Below are 25,136 nucleotides of genomic sequence, written 5' to 3'. Positions count from 1 at the left end.
AAAGCTCTAGGTGATAAGACTCGTGACCCCATTGTGCATGGGCTCCAGCCAGGGTATCCTCTCTGCTCATCTGACTCACTCATACAAATGGGTCAAGCAACCGCAGCCCATCTCACTCTTTGATATTACTGCAATTCTATCAGCAACATGCGACTAATAAATACAACATGATGGAGAGAAGAGATGATTTATTTACCTAGCATTGACTCTTTTTGTCTTAAACTCATAAAGTTTCATTTGTGTTCGAGGTGTGTCCTCAGGGTCATGAGCTCTGTAACTGCAGTGTTTGCACCGAGTGTGTTCTGTGACTTGAACATTTGCAGACAGTCGCTCTGGTAAGCTTGTGTAGCTGCTGTCACATTGTCTAATTAAATCAGGGCTTTAGAATCTGTTCCTAACAAACAAGTAGAATAAGTGTGGCCTGCACTGATTGTAATAGGACTCACCTACTTTTCCCACCCTTGATGACACATCACTAACCCCCACATTCAGACTCCAGGCCTGAACACACAGACAGAGGGCACCAGAGAGCACCGTCTGCCAAAAAGCAAGTGCATGCCAAAGCTTGAATTGACTGTTGCCATCTGCAGTCTTAAGCAGGGAAATAGTCTGTAAATACTGTAGACAACTATTTAGGACAAACACCAACATTACATACATCTATATCAAAAAAGGGAGTCTAGTTTTAAATAGTTTTCCTGATGGAAAGTCAGAAACAGGTTTTAAACAGACTTTCTTATATTTTGTAGAGACCAAATGTAGACAACATTGAGAAAATCCATATAATCAGGTTAAAATTTGCTTAAGCAGCTTCCACTCATCTCAGAAAATATCCGTTTTTAATATTCTAATCCTGTACTCAACAGAGAAACACACTTACTGGATCAATACACTGCTGTCTACTTGTCTAGCTCAGTGCAAAAAAAACCCCAAAAAACTAGAGACTAGACGGCAGTAATGAAAGCACTGCACAAAGAAATCCTGAGGATGTAGAATGTGGGTGCTTCATTGCGAAACTTCTTCAAGACCACGAATCATCACCTGAATAAGGTTGAGCTGCTGCTGCTGAACTGTGGAGAGGAGAAAGTTTGTCAGTGCTGCTGTTCTGTGGCTGATAGACTGTGAAAACACTCAGGCTACAGGAGCTCGTGTTGCCATGAAAAAGGGCTGGTGTTCAAGAAAACTCTGCTCATGAATGTAGCCACAGGTGCTCTGCTTATTTCCACTGACCTACTTCTGATTCTTTTAAAGCAAGAGTAACCAAAGGACCTCAAGGCCTCCAACAGAGTATCCCCAGGTTTGCTAAGTGCTGAGGAGAGTTTTAACCACTGCTTTACCAACTGTTTAATATAATATGTGACTGAATTTCATATTCCAAATTTGTCAGATTACCACTTTATTATATCTTTGTATTATTCTATATGGTCATTTCAGTTGAGCTTGAAACTCATGTAGGAGAGTTGTATGCAAATAGAAGGAGGTTTTATTGATATTCTGCTACTATAAGACTGTAACTATCCAAATATGCTGGATGTGAGCAAATGTAATTGCATTTCTAATTAGTAATTTTAAGTAAATCCATTTTAAACACAGACAGCAAAAGAAAACTTAGAGTATGATGGGACTAGCTTGCCGTCATACTAATTCATGGGGCCCTCACACATCAGTCTCCTGCAGGACGACAGACTAAAAGCCCTGTGTGGTCACAGTGAAGAGCAGACTATGCAATTTGGCTCTAGGCCTTTACTAATCCTGACAAAGCTATTATTTGTCTGCTTTTGCAATTTGAACTGCAGGCACATCGCCTTTATTTAGTTTTCAATTTCCAAGAATTAGTACAGAGCATTATACAGAGAAACTGGGTCAAAATGTGTGTATGTGAGGGAATTTCGGGGAGGGAGAGAGGGAGGGATAGAGGGAGAGAGGAAGAGAGAGATGCATTTGTGTCACATTCAGAAGTCATTTTTGATAACTTCAGTTTTCTGTTTTCATCACAGACACAACAGAAGGACAGATTAAAAAGCTTTATTCAAACTAGCATGATCAGGCAGAACATTTAAGCCAAATAAGCAACATCAAAATCTGACAATTAACTAGACTTGAAAATAAAGCAAGGCCATTCTCTCCCATACTGTCTTTGATCCACTAAGTGGGATGGAGCCGGATTACATTTGATGCAACTCTCGAAGCACACTGTACAATCTGACTGGCAAATCAGCAGAAAGGAAAAAAAACTGAGCTGTGTACACACATGAGAAATAACACACTTTTTACGATACCAAGCACAAGCACCTCCTGTGCCATTCGATCACAGTGAATACAGAAGATGTTAAAAAAGTCTACTGTATAAAAAACACAAAGTATAAAGCAGTTCAATTTACAGAAATCTACTGGTTCTGAGTGGAACGTCCCGTTCCAACAACTCCAACAATTCACGGTGGTATTTCTCAGTGGGGATAACTGTAATTTGTAATACTGTAGGAAATGCCATTATTTCATTCATCAACAGTCACGTATATCGTTTACAATGCAGAAGGCACACAAGGAGCTCATCATATGTGCAATTTATTAATTCTTGAAACCCTGTTGGAATCGACTGGTTCAGGCAACGATTGCACACACAACACGTTCTCCACAGCAAGAGATCCCTCATGAAGTGACAGACAGACAGCCAGCTGTGTTTATGTCTGAGCAGCCTGGTGTAACAGTGCGAGAGGAAGAGAGAGGTTGGATTTCACTGACTCACAATTTGCATCTCGACTCATCCGAGTGCCGCGATCACATTTAGATTCGGTCCATATTTCAAAGTGCTGTCATCCGCTCTATACTGTCTATGCACTCTCTATGTGATCCGCAGTGTTCGTTCTTCACCAATTAGATTTAATAATTTAGCACCCTAATGAGTGAGTCCTAATAAACTCCCTGTTTCTGAGAAATGAAATTCCTGGGCTTTACAGTAGTGCAACAGCGCTACCTTTGAGGTCAAGAAAGGTACCCTAGTTTTAGTTTAAGTCATGTACACTATCAAAACAACATCATAAGCACTAAACTACAAATGCAACACAAAAAAGCCTTTAAAGAAGCTCACAAAAGCAGCATTAAAAGTTAACACATAAAATATCTATAAAAACATGAAAATTCATAAAACAACACCTTGTCTTAAATTCCCTTGTACCATGGCAAAGATAAATACATTTTAATATTCTTGCTCTTTTCAATAAACAAAGAATTTGTCATTAAAAAATTGTTTTTTTTTAATTCCACTGCAATTTCAATAATTTTTTTTAAATTGATTAATATAATTTGCACTGAGTGCAATAAGTAAATGCAAATAAATGTTTTAAATCACCAGTTTTATCAACCTGGGAAAAGTCAGTTGGAATTAAGCTGAGGAGATGATAGCTTATACGTGTGATCAGTAAAATCTTGTCACAAAGAAAAGTGACTCGATGTTCGACCCTGTTTTTAAGATTGTGGTTTACCTTGTTCGAATGTTTTGGTTGATGCCCATTCAGGCCCCGCCCCAGTCTGTGATGTCAGAGTACCACTGAATAAAAATTAGACCTGAGGACACGCCTCCTCCCATGCACCTCCACTCACTCAGCCCAACAACAGGAGACTGACTGAAACACTTTGGATTTTCAACATGTTTCAGATACTTTTTGTTGTTGTCTGAAAGTCAATATTGCAGTGTTGTTGTTGTTGTTGTTGTTGTTGTTGTGGTTTCTCTACTGCAGCCAGAAAACTGTGTCCAGTCAGATACAGATGTCTCTAAAGTTTGAGCCGCACACCTGATGTTCGTGAAGGTGTCGAAATTCTATAGAACTACAGTATCTACAATCAAATCAAACGAGAAACAGAGAATCTCCTATGTTTGTTTGTTTTTTTCAGTTTTCTTTTCTTTCATTCTGTTTTTGTCATTTTCACACATTCATCACTGTTGAGTACAACAAACATTGTAAAAAAAGAAAAATCTAAAATTGAATCACTGATTATTTTCATTGGAAAGTTATTAGTTGACAGTCTGAGCTTTGCTCAACAGCAAGACTCATAATATAGTAGAAATGTTCTATTTAAAAAATAAAAATAAAAACACCTAGTGCAAAGCCTGAATCAATGACATAACCAGCTACACTTCAGTATTTAACAGATTTATGGAAGAATCATATTTACCCTGATTCATATGTGTATTTATACGTAGACGTGTTTCGAGCTTTTGCTTAGGAAATGTTGCATGATGGCGACTTATGTTTATGGAGAGCTACTGATGGTTTCTACAACTACAGCACAGCGTAAACCCTGTAGAGAAGGCAGATCTGTCCATCGAGGAGCTTCAAAGCATTAAGGAGGAGGGGATGATTCACTACATGAGGCCTCTGTAGTAATGTCCAGATACTTGGCTGTAGATGATTTCAATTCTACGTCCAAATATGTTGAACATGTTGTAGAATCATGCAGATTCATGCTTAAAAGAGAGAAATAAACGGTACAAAGCTGAGGTGATTAGTGGTCGATGTTTGTAGGGGGGGGGGGGGTTGAAGGAGCTATAGAGAGGAAGAGGAGTTGGAGCAGAGCGGCTGAGGGAGGACAGTTGTTTAACATCTTCTTTGTGAGTCACAGGGAAGAATCCCAGCCAGGGACTCCCACGACGGGATGGTTACATCATGGCAGTTCTCTTCTGGGTTCCTGCTGAGAGACAGGAGATAAAATTAGCCACAGGAGCAATTCGACCTCAATATAAACTTATAGAAAGTCCCCACTCATGCAACAGTGGATCGTGACTGGTTACTGCCACCGTCGTTGACATGTCATCGGGTTTCAGGGACATTTAAATACAAGGGTAAATCCACACCTTGTTTCTGTATTTGGGTTTTTATTTTGTTCTGTTCTTTCAAATCAGTGTTTTTGATGATTCACAATTTTCACTAACTCATCCATAGAAAATCAGACTACCACTCAGAGCTTAAATAAAATATGACAAAGCCATAAGCTACTATAGGGAAGCAGAGGGTGTAAATAAAGCATGCACAGGCAGGCATCACAATGTGCTATTTGGTATTTGGTGGGCCAATATTACAGCTGGAGAGGTGGCTCCATGTTATTGTAGGACACTGCCCACAGATTTGAAACAGGGAGCTTGTGTGCAGGGACGTGGACTCAGCTGATACAGTGGCTGCTCTCAGGGACGTTACACACTGAGAACCTATTCAGGACAATTCATTCTTTAATCCCTTTTTTTTTCTATCTGTGCCATCACTTTGCCCCCAAATCTCTGCCAAGCTAGCCAGATGTGCACAACACAAATCTGACCAGCAGCCAATTTCATTCTAATCTCAGCGCTCAGTATAAGCTGATAGGTTTTCTCACTTCAGAGACTGGCCAATTTAAATTTTAGTGCTCACAATAGCATTGCATTAGAGCAGAGTGTTGGATTTGTGAGGGACAGAGCCTGACCGGGGACAAATGGAAATAAATTGATTCTGCTCTATTTTATCAGGGAAATATGCTGAGTAAAGGATTACACCAAAGATTTGCTTTGGGAACGGTGACACTTTATCAAACCAAATTTTTTGAGCCAAACCAAACATGTAACATACCAAATAGAAACGGATAGAAAATGTCTAAACAATCATAGTGGCTCTACAGAATGTAGTTAGCAACCAGCATACCTCCAGTTGTAGAATGGACTTCCTTTCATTTTGAGTACTTAAGAACAGAAAAAAGAGACAAGTTCAGTGGTACATGTGAAACTCAAACTCACACAATACAAACACATGCACTCTCTCCCTCTCTCTCTCTCTTGCTCGCTCCCTCGCTCCATGTGCACCTGTGCATGTATGCATATTAATAATGTTTAATCTTTCAGAGCATCACTTGTTTCAGTTTAGTCTGCAGGTCCAGCTGTACAAAGACAAACAACATCTGGATCAGTATCAGCACTTGGACAGTGAGTGTGAGCAGGAGCGCCGTGCAGCTCCTTCACTGGAGCAACACGTCTTGTCCTTGAAGAGAACCTCTCCAGGTCTGGGCTTCTTTGAAGTCCTCCCCCTCTTACGCCCAGTAGTTATGTTCTGCTTGTGTGTTATGCATCTGTAATAAATGACCTACATACTGCATAAGGCATCGAACAGTGGCACATTTTCAGTTCAGGATGGGGGGTATTTGTTTGGCCTAATTATGCATTGAAAGTGCTGATAGTTTGCTTTACAAAGACAGATAATGAACATCAGCATGACTATGTTCTTATCTTAGATGGGACTATTTTTTCTCTGTTGAAAGCAGGTGCTTTACCATCCATGAGTGTATATGTCAAGGAAGTAATTCGACCTCATTCGACCATCAACCTCAGGGACACTTTGTACATTCTTGGTTTTCATTTGCATCACATTTAAATTTTAACTTGACTAAACTAAAAAGATCATGTTATTGTCTTCACTACTTTATATCATAGACTGTATATTAAGAACTATCTATACAGTTCAGTAGTTTAGTCCAGTGGTTCCTAACCTGGGTGTCGCGTTAGTTAATGTTGTGGAGTAACAACATTTCCCTCTGAAATGTAGTGAAGTGGAAGTACATGTAGGAAGTGGCACAAATGAAAATACTCAAGTAAAGTGAAAGTACTTAGTACAGTACTTAACCAGGAACCAGTCGGAATCGTACTTAAGTGCAGGACTTGAGAAAATGTACTTAGTTACTTTCCACCAGTGAGCAGTTAAACCTGTGCAGAGATATCTGCCAAACACCTTCAACTTGAAGACGATCTATTCCCATAACTTATTATTATTATTGTATGACATAAAACAACCAGAAACGTGATATTTATATACTTGACACTGTTCCATGTATGAGCTATTTAATACGCTTTTCCAATATAAAATGGTGACACATTCAGTAGTACAGACACCTCTCTGAACCTGTAAACATTATTACCAACCGTCCACAGAAAATACAGCAGAACATTTGTTGGGCTTCCAGTGAAACAATAAATCATAACTTGTTGGAACTGCAGTAAGTACCTTTGACATAATGTCCTGCACCATGACTTATGACACTACAGTGCAACCAAACCTAGCTTCCTTTTGATTTATACGTACCTCCAGTGTGGACGCTCTGGAGTCCGTGGTCTCACTTGGCCCTATGCTCCTGGGTATACTGGACACAAAATACCCAGCCCCTTTTGGGATGATGGGCTGTCTCACCACCACTTTGCCTTTCCGGGTCTCTGCGAGGAACAAACTGTACCAGTAGGCATCGCTGGAGATCAGGGTGGAATCTGCGATGGTGGAGCTTCTCTGGCTGATCACGCTGTTCCTGCTGATCACGCTGTTCCTATTGGCCGGAGGGATCTTGATGGCCTTCGGCTTTGGTTTCTGACACTTCAGCACAATGATAACCAAGATGGTTATCAGTAGCAGAAACGACACTGCTCCTAAACCGATTACTAAGTATAAGTTTAGGTCAGTGAAGACGTCATATTCTAGCGGCAACTCTGTCGTCTCTGAGAAGGACATGACGTGTTCCACCGTTGATATCTTGATGGTGACAGTAGCAGAGAGGGAGGGTTCGCCATTGTCTTTGGCAACAATCACAAGCCTCTGTTGTCTGGGGTCTCTGTAACTGAACATCCTTGTTGTCCGGATTTCACCGTTGTACTGATCCAGGCTGAAGAGGCTGGCATCACTGATCTGCAGGAGCTGGTACGTGACCCTGGAGTTCTGCTCAGAATCCGCATCAATGGCAATGACTTTGGCGACCAAGTGCCCCTTATCTGTGGACCTGGGTATCACCTCCTCCACTACAGAGCCCCGCGCCCGCCAAGGTGACACTATGAGAGGAGTGTTGTCGTTTTGGTCCAGAACGATGATGTGAACTGTCACATTGCTGCTCAGCGGGGGAACACCAGAGTCTCTCGCCTCGATGTGGAAGAGGAAATCCCTCTCTCTCTCATAGTCAAAGGTCTTCAGGGCATAAAGATCTCCGTTCTCAGGGTTGATGGAGAACAACATCGACATAGACGTGTTAACAATCTCCTTCTCCATTATGAAATAAACCAAGTACTGGTTCTCATTGAGATCTGGGTCAAATGCGCTCAGAGATGTCAGTAACGCCCCTGGTACGTTATTCTCCACAACATGGATAGTGTAGAAGGACTGGGAGAACGCGGGCGCATTGTCATTGATATCCAGAATCTCTAAAGTGATGGTCTCGTTCTCGGATAAGGGCGGCGAGCCTTTGTCTGTCACCCTCAGTATGATGTCATATTTGCTTACTATCTCTCTGTCCAGTGGCTTTGACACCAGCAGCTCGTAGTAACCCTCTGACGATCTGTTCAGCATGAATGGTAAGGTTTGCTGATGATTCAAGGTGAGCTGCACTTCCCCGTTGACTCCTGAGTCCCTGTCGCTGACACTGACCACCGCGATCAGCGTCCCCACAGAGACGTCCTCACTCAGGGCACTCTTCAGAGACTTGATGGTCACCTCGGGGTAGTTATCATTCAGATCTATGATGAACACCATGACTTTACAGTGTCCTGACAGCGGGTTCGCCCCCCTGTCCTGAGCCTGTATGTGCATCTCAAAACTTTGACTCTCCTCATGGTCGATCACCCCCTTCACCTTGACTTCACCTGAGTTTGGGTCGAGAGAGAAGAGCTCCTGGGTCTTCTCTGAGGTGTACAGTGTGTATGAGTAGGTTAACTGGGAGTTTGTGCCTTCATCCAAATCTGATGCGTTTAAGGTCATGACCACCGTCCCTGCAGCCGAGTTCTCTGAGACGTTGACTGCAAATACCGGCTGACTGAACAGGGGGGCGTTGTCATTGATATCCAGCACATTAATGATGATGCTGGCTGTGCCAGAGCGGGGAGGCACCCCCCCATCCACAGCGGTTAAAATCAAATTATGCACTGCCTGCTCCTCTCGGTCCAAATGACCACTGAGGACTAAATCGACATATTTGGAGCCGTCGCTGCCAGTTTGTATATCGATGATGAAGTACTTGCTTTCACTGAGATAGTAGGTCTTGATTGAATTCGCCCCCACATCCGCATCCACGGCGTTCGTCAATGAAAACCTCTCACCGGGAGGGGTTGCCTCCGAAATGTCCAAGGGCATCGTCCTTCTGCGAAACACGGGCGCGTTGTCATTGATGTCCATGATTTCCAGCTCGATGTTGAAAATGCGGATGGGGTTCTCGAGGATGACATCCATTTTCAGAAAGCACGAGGTTGTTTTAGTCATGCATATGCTCTCCCTGTCCATCTTCTCGCGGATGATCAGCTCCCCTGTCTCTTTGTTGAAGTCAAAGTAATTCTTGCTGTGGATGACATCGAGCTTTGCTCTTCGCTTCACCAAACTGCGAACATCCAGACCCAGATCTGTGGCCAGATTGGCAACAAAGGAGCCCTCTTCCATCTCCTCCGGAATAGAGTACCGAGTGATGGAAAGCGCAAATCCCCACAGTGCAGCGAATGTAAAAGCAGCCACGATCAATCGTGTCCGTGAAGGTGCACTGATCAGCGCCATCATTGTGGTATTTTTAAAGATAGAAATGAATCAGATCCGCCCTTACGATCAGGTTGTCTTGATGAGGGGGGGCGCCGCTGTCATTCTTGCCTCCACGAGTTGTAGCTGTAGCTGCAGCAGGCCATACACAGTACAGTACCGCTGGAGGAGCGGGGCTCTCACACCAGTGCTCTGCAGGGGCGTAGGCAGCATCTGTGTAGCCCGATGGGGGTGGCTCACGGAATTTAGGGGGGGGGCACATAAGAGGAGATGTTTTGTGCAGTAACTTGCTCCTGTAATATCCCCACTATAACAGATAGGATCATAATTATTTGAGGCATTTATTTGTTCGTAATTTGAAAACTTCAATTTTAAAAATGATTACATTTTTTATATTAATGAACTGTTCAACTTTTGCGAAAATTCTCTGAACAAATCAAATTACAAAAATTAAATATCATCAAATAGAAATAATATGGAAATGTTAAAGGAATATTTATATGGTATATCTGGAATATTTTCTGGTTGCTATATTTCTGTCTTTCTCTGTCTCTTTGTTGGTCACTGCCAATATGATGCACTACTGTCATACTGCGAGAGGCTCTTATATGGCTGATGATCAGATGACTGAACATAATACCACTTTGTATATATATATATGGTATCTAAAATATGGTCTCTATCTAAATGTATTTAAATATGTACATATACCAAAGGTTGCATTTGTATTTCTCACCTCTGTCTTGCAGGTTTTTTAAAATGCACCTAAATATATCCTCAGCAACAATGAGAAATTAATTCATTAATTAGAACCTTTTTCTTCAAATTTTTTGTTTTGGAGTGACCTAAATGAAAGAACCTACCACGGCCATGTTGGCTGTTGTGGTCTGTGCCACAGTCATACAGCCTCCCCTCACTGTCAGTGACTGTAGTTGCTGAACTACATTTGAACATGTTTTGGTTTCCCAAACTAAGGAGATTATGAACTGACCTGAGGTGAGGACAGTCCTCCGTGTTGCTGTCCTTTAGCTCCATCCAGTGACAGCTCAGAGAATTACAGGAAGCTCTTTATCCAGATCAGAAGTTTTAATGTTTTGAGGAAAGACAGATTAAGTTGCCACTGTGTTAAAGGTAAATCTGGAGTTGATGAACATGATCCAGTGACCCATTGCACATGCTCTCAGATTTGGTGTGGTACAAAAGTGAAGATGCTTACTGAAGGAGATAGTTAGATATTTCATCTTTAGTTATTTAATTTATTAGATTGAAGATAAAGAAATATACAAATAAGAGACAAGGTAATAACACCCCACCCTCATTCATATCCTGAATGCAACCAGAAAGACTTGTGCAGCAGCTTAATGATCAAACATAAAATAACATGAAGAATAAGCAACGGACATAAATGTTATTAGCATTTTCATTTTTGAGCAAATACAGTGTTTCTTGTTGGGGTTGTGGAAGAACTTTTACGTTATTTTATATGGATTGTTTAGTTGTTTATTTTATTTTATCCAATTTTTTTTAATTTTTTTTATTATTGTCTGTTAATGTCTATGTTTTTATTTCTCTCAAGAAAAATATAAGCAAGTAAACCACATATTATACAAGTTAAGTTACTTTACTTTTTGTTGGTGTTGTTGGTGTCTGATATTCCCAGGGGCCATTTGTTAATAGAACAAGAAACAAAGACAAAGGCCACATTACAGTACACTGTGTTTATATTTATTTTTGAAATATATTGATTGTTTAGTGTTCTATATTACTGTATGTAGGATTCAAAGGTCGCCTCCTGCAGGAGGGAGAGGCCGAATTTTTTCAGATGCCCAGGAAACTGCTCTCATTGACATGGTCACTGCAAACAATGCCATAAAACTGAGAGAAATTCGGGACAGAGTTCTGGCAGACAATGTTACTTTTGCCAATGTGAACACGGTCAGCACAACAACAATCGCCAGAGTCCTTGAAAAAAGAATAAAATAAGGATGAAGCAGTTGTACACAGGACCATTTGAATGAAATGGAGAACGTGTGAAAGAACTCCGTTATCAATAAGTCCAGGTAAGATGTCTGTTCAATAACCAAACAGAATACATGCACAGCTCTGCATAATGTGCTGTACTCAAACTGTGATTGACTTTATTTTAGACGGTAATGGAGATGGAGGCCAGACCAGCTCCACATATATTCATCTTTGTGGATGAAGCTGGATTCATCCTGGCAAAAACATGGTGCAGAGGAAGAAACGTCATTGGGCAGCGAGCAACTGTGGGTGTCCACAGAGGAGCAAACATTACAATGTGTGCAGCCCTCTCCAATCATGGTTTGCTTTTGTACAAACCTCTCATTGGTCCCTACAATACAGAGAGGCTCATTTCATTTCCATAATCAACTTGTGCCAGTAGGGGAGAGAGGTCAAAGGGCAAGAAACACAGCATTTGTTTTTGTGTGGGATAATGTGGCGTTCCACTCTGCTGCAGTCACTGACTGGTTTGCTGCACATCCCAGGATGTCTGTCCTTTTCTTGCCTCCATACTCGCCCTTCCTGAACCCCACAGAAGAGTTTTTCTCCGGGTGGAGGTGGATCTCCACATGACCAGCTGTCCTTGCTGGACGCCATGAATGCAGGGTGTGGAGAAAGTTCTCCTGAAGCCCGCCAGGGTTGGATCAGACATTCTAAAAGATTCTTCCAAAGGTGCATTGCCAGAGAAGACATAAGATGTGATGTTGAAGAAAACGTGGCCAAATGCAGAAGAGAGGGAGTGAATGTGTTATTCATGAAGTACTGTAAATCACTATGCAAAGATATAGAAAACATAAGTGTAATTGAAGCAAATTGCTGATTAATTCTTGTTACAATATACAATACAATAATTGAGTACACTCAATAAAGTGCTAAGATCTTATTCAATAATAAAATATTGATTTATCTGACAAAAATCATTCTAACTTTAAAATGTCTTTTATGATATGCTCTGTGTTGTTAGTATTTTGTAGTTCAGTGAGCAGAGTGTGACAGTGTTTCCTGAGTGAGACTTGTTGCCAGTGTTGTGGATTATTATTATTATCCTGAGACATGTCTGATGTGTTTGGTTGGTGAGAGAGTTTTGGAGGTGAGATGAATGTTTAGATGAGATGCATGTTTGTAATATGGCTGTGTGAAGAGTTTTGAAAACGTAGTTTCAGTATTGACCAATGCTTGTTAGCAACTGAAAAAAAACTGTAATACCATGCACACCTAGAGGGATGGTCAGTTTCTGCAGAGGAGGTTATCTGTGAGGGAAAGGCGCCCTCTAGTGGAAGAAGAAGGGAAACTCCTGAGCTCGCTGCAGGTGCAGAGGCTATGGATTGTTGGGTGAGAAAAGAGGGAGATAAAGAAAATAAAGCAGCACAGATTGGGCTCTGAGCAGATTTTGACATGGCAAAAAAGCAAGACATATGCTGTGTGTCTCTGCTTATCGCACAAGGGACATATTATGACTGCGGTTGTGATACAGTCGAAGATAAATCTTGGCTTGATTATCTGTAATTATTGGCAGGATGTAGTTGCGGGTCTGTCTGGATTTGTTTATTAATTCCTGGTAGTCTCTGAATGACGGGGAAATATCTTCATTTTTTGCTAAACCCCATCCAACTCGATCCTCAGAGAGCTCAAATAAATCTGAATCTGGCTCGTGGCCATCAGTTCTTTTAACGTGAAGTAGTTCATTGAGGCGGTCAGGCCCAAGTCCAAGATTAACCCGCAGGTCACTGCTGTAGCTCACATCATGGGGATAATCTCCACAGCAGATTTAAAACCTTTGGTTTCCTGACCAGAACTTCAAGAGAAAAGGTCGCTGTCATGACACGACAACAATAACAGCTTCTTTTCTGCCACAAGCTTCATATGTCAGAGAGTGAGGACATGACTTCCTCTCTGTATTTAGGGAGGGATTAGGTCTAGTTACTACGCCTGGTTCTATCTTGGCAGGATATTGGGAAAATGGCTGACACTGTGCAGTGAGGTTGATATCCAGCAGTATGACTCCATGCCTCACACCTCTGACCTTTATGGACTCACGTCTCAAGCACAAAATAAATGAACAGCGAGCTCTTTTGTTACTTCAGTGTTTTCTGAAGCTAATTGTGTTCCTGTCACATTTTCTTCAGTTTGGAGATCCCGTTTGATCCTGTAAATCTGCACTAAGCTCACTTGTAGCTGTAATTACCTCCATGAAGGAGCTGGTGTTTTCAGCCGTGTCTGTTTATTTGTCAGCAGGATTACACAGAAAAAGTACTGAACCAATTACAGCGGACTTGATGGAGGGATGGCTCATGGGCCAGGGAGGAACCCATTAGATTTTGGGGCAGATCTACACCATTTACTATGAATGTGAGTTTTCTCCTCTGAGGTCTGGGGTCTGTTGATCCGTCCTCCCCGTGCTCTTGTAGTTGAGATTACATCACTTGTATTACTCGGCTTTTCCTGCCATGTTGTATTTTTACTGATGTGAAATTAATGATTTTGTTTGAGTAAAGGTTGGACTGTTCTATCAAAAAACAACTACAGTTACAGAGTTGTGGAGAGATTTATTGATATTATATGTATTAATAGACTATATATACAGAGTGATCAGTAGATTAACTGTGGCCATCTGTAGATCTACAAATTACACTCAATGATAAATACAAATCTGAAATATATAAGCACTGATTTAACTATCTCTCTTTGCACAGCAGCTGCTGATCAGACAATCTAATGGGTCAAGAGGTGTGTGTTGTTTGCTGTAACGTGACGGTGCGACATCATTTCACCTGTGTTGCTGACCTTTTAAATGTCATCACCAGTTGGATGTGATGTGTCGGTGTAACGGGCCACAGCAGCAGCCGAAGCAGGTTAAACCACAGGTGCGATTCCCTATCGGGTTGTATGGTTACACTCCTTAGTGTCAGATCTTTTTTTATTTACGCAGATGCATGTGTTGTTGTGTGTCTCTTCTTATGTTGTCATCACTGCTTCACCTCCACTCCTCCGCATTGTTTCTGTATTGTACCTGGATTTCATTTAGACTTTTTAAACATGCACAAACGACCTGTCGCTAAGTGGACTCATGACTGAATGATAGAAAATGAACTGATGAGACAACGTTACCTGTAGCACAGCTTGATCACCAGGATCTAAACACACATCTATTATTATGATTATTATGATATGGTTATTAGTTATTGCTTGTTTAGTTGGTTCACAACTCTGCCATACAGCAGTGCACTCAGATCAGCTGTCCCTACACAACAACAAGGTGCGTCTACATCACATTGGCTGGTATATGGACATCCTTTGTGTAATAGACTCCACACTGCTGAAATCATGAACCTCTTTAGAGTTAAACCTCCACCATTGCCTCAGTGAGAACCAGCAGCCTCCAGACTAATCCAGTCACATTTACCTGAGTTCACTGCTGCTGGGAAAGAAAGAAACCTTTCTCCTGGCGTTCAGCTTCACTGCCTTCAGACTTTAGACCACATCGCCCTGAAGTCTTACAAGTCTCGACTTCATGACGTCCATTTCTGCTACATGGAGAACCCACCATAACTCAACATAGACCTATTTTATTTCAGTATTTACAAAAATAAAAATATAATTGTTGCAAGGAGTGGTATTTGATTCCCTGGGAGAATGAGAAACATGTACCGTCAGCCTCCAAGAGCAAATATTCCACTGACGACGCAATTTATAGTTATTATTATTGTTAGAACTAGTTAACGGCACATGTATCATACACAGAATATACAGCATGGTTGGTGTATCATTTAAAGATAGCGTTGCTTATGAGAGCATCATCTTTATCAAAAGGTTGTTCATAGTTTGAGATGAATCTCTTTTTCTTCCCAAATGTAGAGAAGGTGTTGTACACATCCAGCTCTCCTCTGGGTGCCAGCTTCAGGGTGCTGTAGCCGGATGTGGTGCCAGGGATGTAAACATTGTGCTGGTAGTCTGGTGGTTCAGAATGAGGCTGGGTGTACTTCGGAGTCCATGAGTAGTTAGGAGCCGTTCCCTCTTGAAGAGACAGTTTGCAGCCTGTAACATGCGCATAAATTTCAGTTTGTATCAGAAGATTATTTCTGCAAAGACCTCATATTTGCATACAGTCTACTTGATCTGAAAGAGGTGGTTTTAAAAGCATCTTCTTCTTAATTTCAGCTTTTTTTGTAAAAAAGGAAAACACCTCTCGCAGGGTTTCAGTAATCCTCATGTTGATGCATTAAAATCCCCCAATTTTGGGGCCTGGTGTTATCTGCTTTCTGCTCTACCATTTTATATTTCTGACTAAATCCTTAAGCACAGACACACTGAGGAAGCCCACCCCACCCCCTCCTCTTCTTTCATGTGAACAATAATAAGCTCAAATTGCACAGCTGCCGCCACCTACCATTCATATGGTTTCCCCAGGTCCAGTATTGTGGCGCCACGGAGCAGGAAAACCCATCTGCATCATAATGTTGTTGACGGGAAAGAGTGCCCTCCATATTTGCTGAACTATACCTGGACAGATAAAGAGGCAGCATTAGAACATCAGCCTGTGCATGGACTGTATCTGTGCTTGGGACTCTGTTTTCACCTCTTGTACGCTGAGTTGCGTTGGTTCTTGGTCCATGTCCAGTCCTTGTTTGAATACTTCAGCTGCACAGTTGAAACATTGAAAACAAACTTAGTGATCAACTCATGAAGAACAACTGCAATTAATTCAAGTGTAGATGCTGTCATGTATATATATATATATATATATAATGGTATATGAAGGCATGAGATATGGGAGGCAGTTAAACTTTGCCTTTTTGTCTGTGGTTCATATTGAAACAGTGAGTAAACTCCATGGACATGTTTTAGTGAAACAGCTGTAAAACCTGAGGAGGAGCATGATCTGTTTTCCTGTCCACACATTTCTTACAATGACAAATTACATAATAGATTCTGATGCAACATTGTAACGGCTGAGAAAATATCTCATCCCCTAAAAACTGCTAAATGAGTTAGTAACTAATCTGCTTATGTGACTAATGTGAGTTTTAATATTGATGGATACAGTGACGCTGTTGACTGGAGCACAAACACAGAGATCAGGAGTCAGCTTGGAGTCTGTGATAAGACTGTGCAGCTCTTTTATCCCTGAGACACATTTTATGTCACACAGTTTGACACAGTGATAATCTGCCCCGCCCTGCAGTGTGTGTCTCAACATGTGAGCTGCTTTAAACTGTATTTTCCATTTGACTGATACTTATAGAAGCTGCAGCCTCATGACTCCATCTTACTATTCTTCACACGGTCAATTATTCTAAAATGTTACAGTTGAACATCCCTCCGCTTTTCAAACATGATTACAGAGTAAGCTACGATACATGGTGATGGTGCGACCCCCAGTGTGTAAACTGCATCGTGACTTTTGGCTCAGTGCTGAACCTTCTCCGTGTCTGACAGAAGAGACAGCTGGGTCACCAGTTCCAGACACGAGTGACTGGATACTCTGAAGTTTGGGGATAGTTGTTAAAGTGAACTTCCTGTTGTGATGACGTGTGTTACCTCGTTCGGGGTCGCTGCTCTGTTGATGGACAGCTCATTCCGGTCCAGTGCGCTCCAGCCTGAGGTCAGGTAGTCTGTGCTCTTGGCGTTGTTCTGTTGGACTGACAGAACCGGACTGCACGGCTTGAGGAACATGAAGTCACTTTTGGACGATTCCGGTGTGAGACACATTTTGTAGCAATAGACCTGCGGGAGCGCGCCGGTGCTGTTTGTTTCCGCGCAGCCGGACGCGCCCGTGGACATCCGCACATTCAAGTTGGACTTTTTGAACACCTCTGTGGTGGTGGGTGTTTCCGAGCGAGAGCAGCAGCAGCAGCTCCTCCCGCTGATGGAGGGGAAGTCTGACTCTCTGTTGGACGCTCTGACCTTCAGTCTCCGCACTGCAACCAGGACAATAATAGCCACCAGAAATGTGAAGGAGATTGCGCCCAGAGACACGATTAAGTAGAGGGTGAGGTTGGAGCTGTGATGGGGGCTTAGTGACAGGTCACCCAAATCGGGCTGTGAATCTGGCAGGCTGTCAACTACTGACAGAATGATGGAAACTGTGGCCGAGAGGGGCGGCTGACCATTGTCCTTCACCAGAATGACCAGTCTGTGCCTCGTGGGATCTTTCTCCATCAGCTGGCGAATCGTCCTGATTTCGCCCGTGTACAGAGCGACGCTGAACAAGCTCGGGTCTGTCGCTTGGAGCATCTGATAGAAGAGACGCGAGTTCTGACCCGCGTCCGCGTCCACAGCGCTGATTCTGGTGACGAGGTAACCGGGTTCAACTGATCTGGGCACGGCTTCGCTGGGTGCCGTGTCGTTGTGCGGAAGTGGTGACACGATTACAGGCGCGTTGTCGTTCTGATCCAAAATAAAGATGTTTACCGACACGTTGTTCTTCAGAGGCGGGAATCCGGCGTCTTGAGCTTGAACTGTCACCTGAAAGTTTTTAAGTTGCTCGTGGTCAAAGGATCGCAGTGCGTAAATGTTTCCGTTGTCTGAGTTTATGGACACGTATGTGGACACCGGCATCCCCTGTATGTCACCGTCCAGTATAGAATAGGAGAGATACGCGTTCTGCCCGGAGTCTGGATCCAGCGCGGCCACCGAGCAGATGGACGCCCCCGGCGCGTTGTTCTCAGTCAGATACACAGTGTAGGAGGGCTGCTTGAAGTGGGGCGCGTTATCGTTCACATCAGACACTTGGACTAAAATAGTTTTCCGAGTGAATAAAGGGGGGGAGCCCATGTCTCGGGCGGTCAGGGTGATGTTGTACTCTGCCACTGTCTCTCTGTCCAGAAAATCAGAGGTCACTAAAGTATAGTAGTTCTTAAAGGAGGAATGGAGCTGAAACGGGATCTGATGTGGAATCTCACAGTCCACGTTCCCGTTTTCTCCTGAGTCTTTGTCCATCACGCTGATGACGGCTATCACCGTTCCTGGGGGGGCGTCCTCCTGCACAGGTGTGGACACTGACGTCAGGATCACCTCTGGAAGGTTGTCATTTTTATCCAACACGTTCACCAGCACTTTGCAGTGAACTGCCACAGCGGAAGGCCCTTTATCTTTAGCCTGAACATAAATTTCATGCATCCTGGCCTTTTCATAATCGATCACTCCTTTGACTTTGATTTCCCCCGTGCGTGAGTCCACGCTGAAAAGCTGGCGCACTTTGATGGGAGCGTGGCCACTGAAAGAATATGTGATATCAGCATTGGGACCTTCGTCTAAATCGGACGCGTTGAGTTTTATAACTACGGTTCCTTTGGGTGCGTTCTCAGCCAGTCTCACTCTGTAAAACGACTGATCAAACACCGGCGCGTTATCATTTGCGTCCAAAACGGTGATATCAATTTGCGCGGTGCCGGATCTCTCCGGCGCGCCTCCATCCACCGCTGTGAGGACCATCTGATGCGCACTTTGCTGCTCTCTGTCCAGCGGGTTTTGTAGGACCAGTTCTGCAAATTTACTGCCATCACTGCGCGTCTGTATGTCCAGAAGGAAATGCTCGTTCACACTCAGCAAATAGGTGCGCAGCGAGTTGGATCCGACGTCCAAATCCTGTGCGCTCTCAAGTGGGAAACGGGACCCTGGCGCGGCAGACTCCGATATGTCCAGATTAAATTCGGTCCACGGGAAACTAGGAGAATTGTCATTCACGTCCAGAATCTCCATCTCTACCCTGTACAGCTCCAGAGGGTTTTCTATGACCACCTGCAAGTGGAAGGAACAGGACAAACTCTGCTCGCACAGTTCTTCACGGTCAATTCTTTCATTGACAAATAAAACTCCATTTTCCAAATTCACCTCCACGTACTGCTTCTTGGCACCTGAGACTATTCGGAATCTGCGTGCGGAGAGTTTGTCCAAATCCAAGCCCAAGTCCTCTGCGATGTTGCCAACAAAAGCTCCATGCTCCAGTTCCTCTGGGATTGAGTAGCGAATCTGTCCCCAGACTGCATCCAAGAAACAAGTGAACAACGCGAAACAGCACACTGCATGCCATTTCACAAACAGTCTTTTCTCCGCTCCTCGTGTGTCCATCTGGAGGCTGAAGCAAGGACTCGCATGAAATGATTAAAGCAGAACTGTGAAACTGCAGGCTGGAAAAAAAAACTTGACTTTGGTGGGACTGGGAGAGCGACTGTCTGCCTGAGAGAAAAGAGAGGAGAGAGAACGGGATGTGCATGGGCTACTAGCCTGTCTCAGATTAGTGTGTGTGTGTGTGTGTGTGTGTGTGTGTATATTATTGGCCCTACTACTCCAATAGAGAGGAAACGACATCTGCTTGGATAATCTTTCCTGCCTACTAGCCCGATCAAATTCATGTCACAGTCTCTAGGCTTTGGTCAAACATCCTTGATTCTATTTCTTATAAGAGGGTTTCATCACTTTCAGCTGATACACTTCAGCATAATCGGATAGAAACAAACCCTCCTGCAGCATGTTCACCTCTAACTCACCAGAGTGTTACAGCTGTAGACTTTTAATTCTTCATCGAGGTGGTTTTATTTGAAATGCTTTACTGATTTGGAACGAAAAGATTCTATTAGAAACTTTTCAATAAATTCATTGTCATTACAAACTGGGACTGTGTCTGGAAATCAATATGAAAATCCATCGATCTATGTTGTTATTAGACAAATTGAGAATTTCAGTTGAACCTTTATCCAATCAGAGAAAATAGGAGATGAAGCTTCAGCTCAAAGCAGATTGAAAGACCTTAGAGGTGTAGAACACAGAGGCTGCATTGCAGCATTTAAGAGAATGAAAGTCCACATATTTAATATATATAGACTAATTGTTAAAGACTACGAAGTCTCTAAATGTGACTATGTGCAGTCTGGGTTTGAAGTGTGAAACTTGTAAAATTGTCCTCAGGAAGTCGCTCAAACATCATCTCTCCTGTTTAAAACAGCCCTTTCACAGCATGTTTCGGTGTATTAATACTCAAGTAGAGCAGTTGTATTTATTTACCATCCACCTCAATGCATGCTCCACCCGTTTGCTCTGAAAAACCCAGTTCCCTGGTTAAAAACTGAAAACACAATCTGTCTGCAGGAATGAAACTGCAGCAGATGGTGAGGTTTTCCACGGGCTCATGCTCTTTTTAATTAATGGAATGGAGATTAGAGGCATTTTCCCTGGATCATTAGCGAACAGAGGAATTAAGACATTTTGTGAGGAATAATCCCAAGGCTATCCATGTGATGCACATGTGGTTTTCTCTCAGTGGTCATATTGACCTGCTTTTCACAGCCTAAGTGCACGGCATCACTAACGCACTGCAGAAACTAAGTAGCTGGGATAAGGGGACACAACCACCACATTTAGGGATCAAAAATACAAAAGAGATTATCTCTCTGTCACTCTCCCTCGCTCTCTCTCTGTCTCACGCACACACACACACACACACACACACACACACACACACACACACACACACACACACACACATGGTCTCTCTCTCCCTCTTTCACTCAAGGGCAAAAGTAGACTATCAATCCCTTTGTCTTTAACTACATTCCAGCTTTAAAACTGTAGGATTAGAATAGGTTAGCCTATATTCTGCAGCTTTTAACACTTAAGCGGTTTTAGTTGGAAACAGTGTTGTGCCTTCCACTTAAACGGTAAAATGTCCATCATGCAACATGGTCTGAGTGCAACTAATTATTAAAATTTTATATAACCCCCTTCAAAACATTGCAGATGTTCTGCACCACCTGGTATGAAGAGCCAGAAGCAAACTGGGATGACTTTTCACATGATTGACTGCGACTGTAATGAAGGAAACACTGATAATTATCCTCCTAACGGTCTGACCCCATGTAGTTGTATACAAATACGTCTTGTAAGTTGCTGTTATCTGAATAACAGGTTGTAGAGACATGAAATAGTATGGAAACTGTTACACACAGTATGATGTCTCTGGTGTGGGAGTACGTGCATGCTCTCACATGAAGCGTGGTCAGGAAGAAAGTGATAGTTTGAGTTTATCAAATACTCTCAATAGAACAAACAGCATTACCAAGAATAAGGATTCTGGCTCCAATTTGGATATTCCATCTGTAAACATAGATTTTCATTAATAAATTAAGCAATTCAATAGTCTGCAAAAATCCATTTAACTTGTGCGCATGGTTGATTGTGTTTATTATTAAAGTCTCTGTTGCACCAAGAAAATGTTCTCTTTTTTCTTGAGAGCAGAAAAATGAGAGGAGATGAGAAGTCCCTCGTTCTCATTAGATTTTTACAGAAATGGTCACAGAGCCAGGGTTTTGATATTTATCACCGTATGAATGTTGAACTCAGATTGTGTCAGTGCCGTTTATGAAGTAGCTTCACAATTTTATGTGGCTCTATACCCTCCTCCCTGCCTCCTGTAGACGGAGCAGCACATGGGTTTTCACCTGCATTATTAAAGGAGGCCCAACGTGTTTGTCAGAACTCGACGTGAACGTCACTGTAAAGAGGTGAGCGCAGAGTCATCACATGGAAACCTCCGGATACGGGGAGTTGGCACAAGAAGCGTCTGGAATCATCGACACTAAATTCATGTCCGAGCAAGTCACAGTCAGGAAAGTGAAAAGAACCTATTTCCTCGCTTCCATTTCATACTTGGGGAAATTTTTCCCACTTTACTTGTGGCACACAATATGATGAGCACAGTCTTGACATGCGTGAAATAGTAACTTATGGGAATGTCATGATTTATTTTAGCATTTCAGATTTCTCCATTCTAAAGTGACATCGTACCTACTGTCCTCCTTCATACTATTAATACAATCTGCCAAAGCTTCAGAAATTACAGCACCACCCTTTACACATAAGATATCAAATACACTGACCTTTTGGAAAACTTATTTTTTGCAACATCCAAAACAAAATCCATTTATTAACAACTGTTAACATTAAGAGCTCCAGAGAGCAGATTTTATGGAAACCTCTATTAATAATTTGTTAACATTATGTTTTGCAGGTGACTGAAAGTGACAAACCTGTGAACCTTAACTGACATTTTCATCCTCTGTAACTGCAGGATTGATGGTTTATTAAAAACTAAGAGCCATTACCCTTTATTAATGATTAACCAACATTTAAAACTGCTGACCTGATGGTTTATCATAAAGTGAGAATCTCCCGATCCTTTATTAATGACCTACTATTTATAACTGCTGACTCATGGATTTATCTCTGTCTGAGGAGCAACTATGTCAGCAGTTATGTTTTTGTTAGTGTAAGTCATTAATAAAGGCTGATGGCTCTAACTTAATAATAATCCATCAATTCTGCAGAAATGTCAGAAATGTTAACAATGTCAGTATAAAGGATCACAGGTTTCTCACTCCCAGTCAACTGCAATTATAACTGTTAATAAATAATTACTTGAGAGTTCTTTCAGTAATCTATCATGTCTGCAGTTGTAAATGTTAATTAAGCTCTTAATAAAAACATTTTGGTCCAGATGTCCTGAGGCTCTGATTCCAGAAGGGAAGTGGTCAAACGGATGGTTCTTCCTGATGAAGTGAAGAGCTACAGCAAAAAATACAAAGCAAGTGTCATGTTGGAGGATCTCCTATAAGCTGACAATCCACAAGCTGATCTTATTAATGGATTATAACTGATCTGTGAAGTATTAATCAATGGCGAGGCAAGGTGAGTTTATTTATATGGCAGCATTCAGACACAAGGCAATTCAATGTGCTTTACAGAGGAAATGCATTCAAAATACAACATTAAGATGGCGTTAAATAAAACAATAAAAGCAAATGCACAAGATTAAAAAGATGTATGTGATTTATTGGTGAGCTGCAGCTAAAAGTAAAAATAATGATTCAAGCCCTGATTTAAATGCGGATCTCAGATATTCAGGAATGCTCTGTTAACTATTAATAAAACAATTAATTTGAGTTCATAAACCCTTTATGAAGGATATCTTATTAAAAACTACATCTACTACAGTATTAAGTATTAAGGGGGGGCACAGGTAAAGACAGAGTTAGCAGAGTTGGTGGGAGCCTCAGCCAGGTAACCACAGCTTACTGGACAAACTGGGAGTTCGATAACTGGGAACCAAGAAGACAAACCAGGGAGGGGAAGCAGTAAAGACACAGAGGGAAAGGAAGGTGTAAGCTGCTTAATCATAAAACCATCATGGTTAAAAGACATTTGTTGACTGTTGGCAGGAGACAAGATGCAAACGACTTCCTCAGATGATGAAGTCACATACTTTTTACCACCAGCCATCCCCCGTGACTTTACAGTCTCTGTTCCAAATACTGAAAGTTTCTCATAAGAAACCGTCAGAAGGAGAGTGGCTCTGAGAATGCAAACTGTACATGGAGAGACAAAACAATGACACACCAACAAGCAGATGTATGTGTGCAACAACATGCCAACACCACTCATCAATAGAGAGACTGCTCAGTCTGTGGAGCATGATCTTTCCCAAGAGGACAGACTGGTAGACAGCCAATTTGAGAAGCCTCTCCTCTCTTGCCATGATCATTACTTTTGCAGGAAAGGAGAGGCAGACTTCAGACATGAGTGGAGGCTGCTCTCGACTGAATTTGAACTGCTGTGCTGGCCCATCATAAAGGCTTGGCATTTATATTTTAAGACGAACAGATCTGAATTTTGCAGTTCAATCAACGAGATCACAGTTTTCATTTAATCATTTTCACTTTTTGATTTCACTTTTTTGTTGTTTATGACATTTTTATTTTATCATTATAAATATGTGGCACGGAAGGTTTTGAGAAAATTACAGCGAAATAAACATTATAACCAAGTCAGTGATAAGAAGTTAGCCTAATACAATGCATGCTTGCAAGTAACACAGGCTAAGTCAGTCTTATGCTGTGGTCCAAACCCATATAAATACAAATTTTCTTTCGATCAACTAATCGATTAATTGATCATTTCAGCAATAGATTCAGCAAAGGTGTAGGAAGTATCCATGGTAAACACTCACAGGTGATTTTAATCATATTGGCTGATTGGACCATTCATCAAGCCTTTGCCTGTGCAGACAGAGCTCAATTCACATCCCTCAACTCCCCTGTTAGTGTTGTTGCACTGGTTTATGCTGGACACCAAATTACATCTTTATCACTCTTTGTACATAAAGTCCAGTGATCTCAACCAACTCCACCCACCTTTAACCTGCATAAAGGTCTAATCAGACAGAGGTACTGAGAAAAACCTGTTGGTGTGCACTGTGCTGAACCTTTAGATTAAAGCAGCAACAGCCTTTCTCACAGAAGCCATTCTGACATGTCACAGCAGGACAAGCACAGGTGTAAATAATAAAATTAACACAGAATGTCATTTAGCTGCTTCACTTGTAAGGTCTTGGTACAGTGCACGCTGGCTCACTGTCACATTATCATACCTTACAGATGTATCATTAAAATATAACAGTGCTTCATTGATGTGAAAACCCTGGATTCACAGGTATTACTTCAAATATGAAATGTAAAATATAATATGAATGTATAACATTTATGGCTCCTTATTCCTTTTACATTAATGTGTTAGTGTTATTACTGTTGTAATTGGTAAATTTAAAGCTAATTC

General features: G+C 42.0%; 2 protein-coding genes across 5 annotated transcripts; both read right to left on the bottom strand.

Annotated features, from left to right (window-relative positions):
* Positions 1–2,009: 2,009 nt before the first annotated feature.
* Positions 2,010–9,679, bottom strand: LOC111663931 (protocadherin alpha-C2-like). 4 transcript variants are annotated; one of them, XM_023418335.2, is made up of 3 exons: positions 7,098–9,679; positions 5,670–5,706; positions 2,010–4,689 (listed from the first exon to the last, which is right to left on the bottom strand). In XM_023418335.2, the coding sequence occupies exons 1-2, from the start codon at positions 9,531–9,533 to the stop codon at positions 5,695–5,697; spliced, it is 2,448 nt and encodes an 815-aa protein (XP_023274103.1). In that variant the 5' UTR covers positions 9,534–9,679; the 3' UTR covers positions 2,010–4,689; positions 5,670–5,694. The 4 variants fall into 4 exon arrangements, with proteins under 4 accessions (XP_023274103.1, XP_023274105.1, XP_023274101.1 ...); XM_023418337.2 differs by having other exon boundaries at positions 2,010–4,686; XM_023418333.2 differs by lacking the exon at positions 5,670–5,706.
* Positions 9,680–15,081: 5,402 nt separating this feature from the next.
* LOC111663846 (protocadherin-10-like) lies at positions 15,082–19,601 on the bottom strand. The gene is made up of 4 exons (XM_023418201.2): positions 17,070–19,601; positions 16,108–16,169; positions 15,919–16,031; positions 15,082–15,566 (listed from the first exon to the last, which is right to left on the bottom strand). Exons 1-4 carry the CDS (start codon positions 19,599–19,601, stop codon positions 15,295–15,297), a joined length of 2,979 nt encoding a protein of 992 aa, XP_023273969.1. The 3' UTR covers positions 15,082–15,294.
* Between the last annotated feature and the right edge of the window lie 5,535 nt (positions 19,602–25,136).

This window comes from Seriola lalandi, unplaced genomic scaffold, assembly GCF_002814215.2.
Source record: "Seriola lalandi dorsalis isolate HSWRI2012SDOR001 ecotype SW California unplaced genomic scaffold, Sedor1 jcf7180002054581, whole genome shotgun sequence".
NCBI lineage: Eukaryota > Metazoa > Chordata > Actinopteri > Carangiformes > Carangidae > Seriola > Seriola lalandi.
This window is presented reverse-complemented; position numbering and strand designations above follow the sequence as displayed.

Excerpts from the sequence above, each read along its gene's own strand:
- LOC111663931 (XM_023418333.2), bottom strand. The coding sequence starts at position 9,533 with ATGATGGCGCTGATCAGTGCACCTTCACGGACACGATTGATCGTGGCT. Across the intron at positions 4,690-7,097 it reads CCAGAGCGTCCACACTGGAG|CAGGAACCCAGAAGAGAACT; the intron begins GTACGTATAAAT and ends CCTGTCTCTCAG.
- LOC111663846 (XM_023418201.2), bottom strand. The coding sequence starts at position 19,601 with ATGGACACACGAGGAGCGGAGAAAAGACTGTTTGTGAAATGGCATGCA. Across the intron at positions 16,170-17,069 it reads GAGCAGCGACCCCGAACGAG|CTGAAGTATTCAAACAAGGA; the intron begins GTAACACACGTC and ends TCAACTGTGCAG. Across the intron at positions 15,567-15,918 it reads CTGGGGAAACCATATGAATG|GCTGCAAACTGTCTCTTCAA; the intron begins GTAGGTGGCGGC and ends CGCATGTTACAG.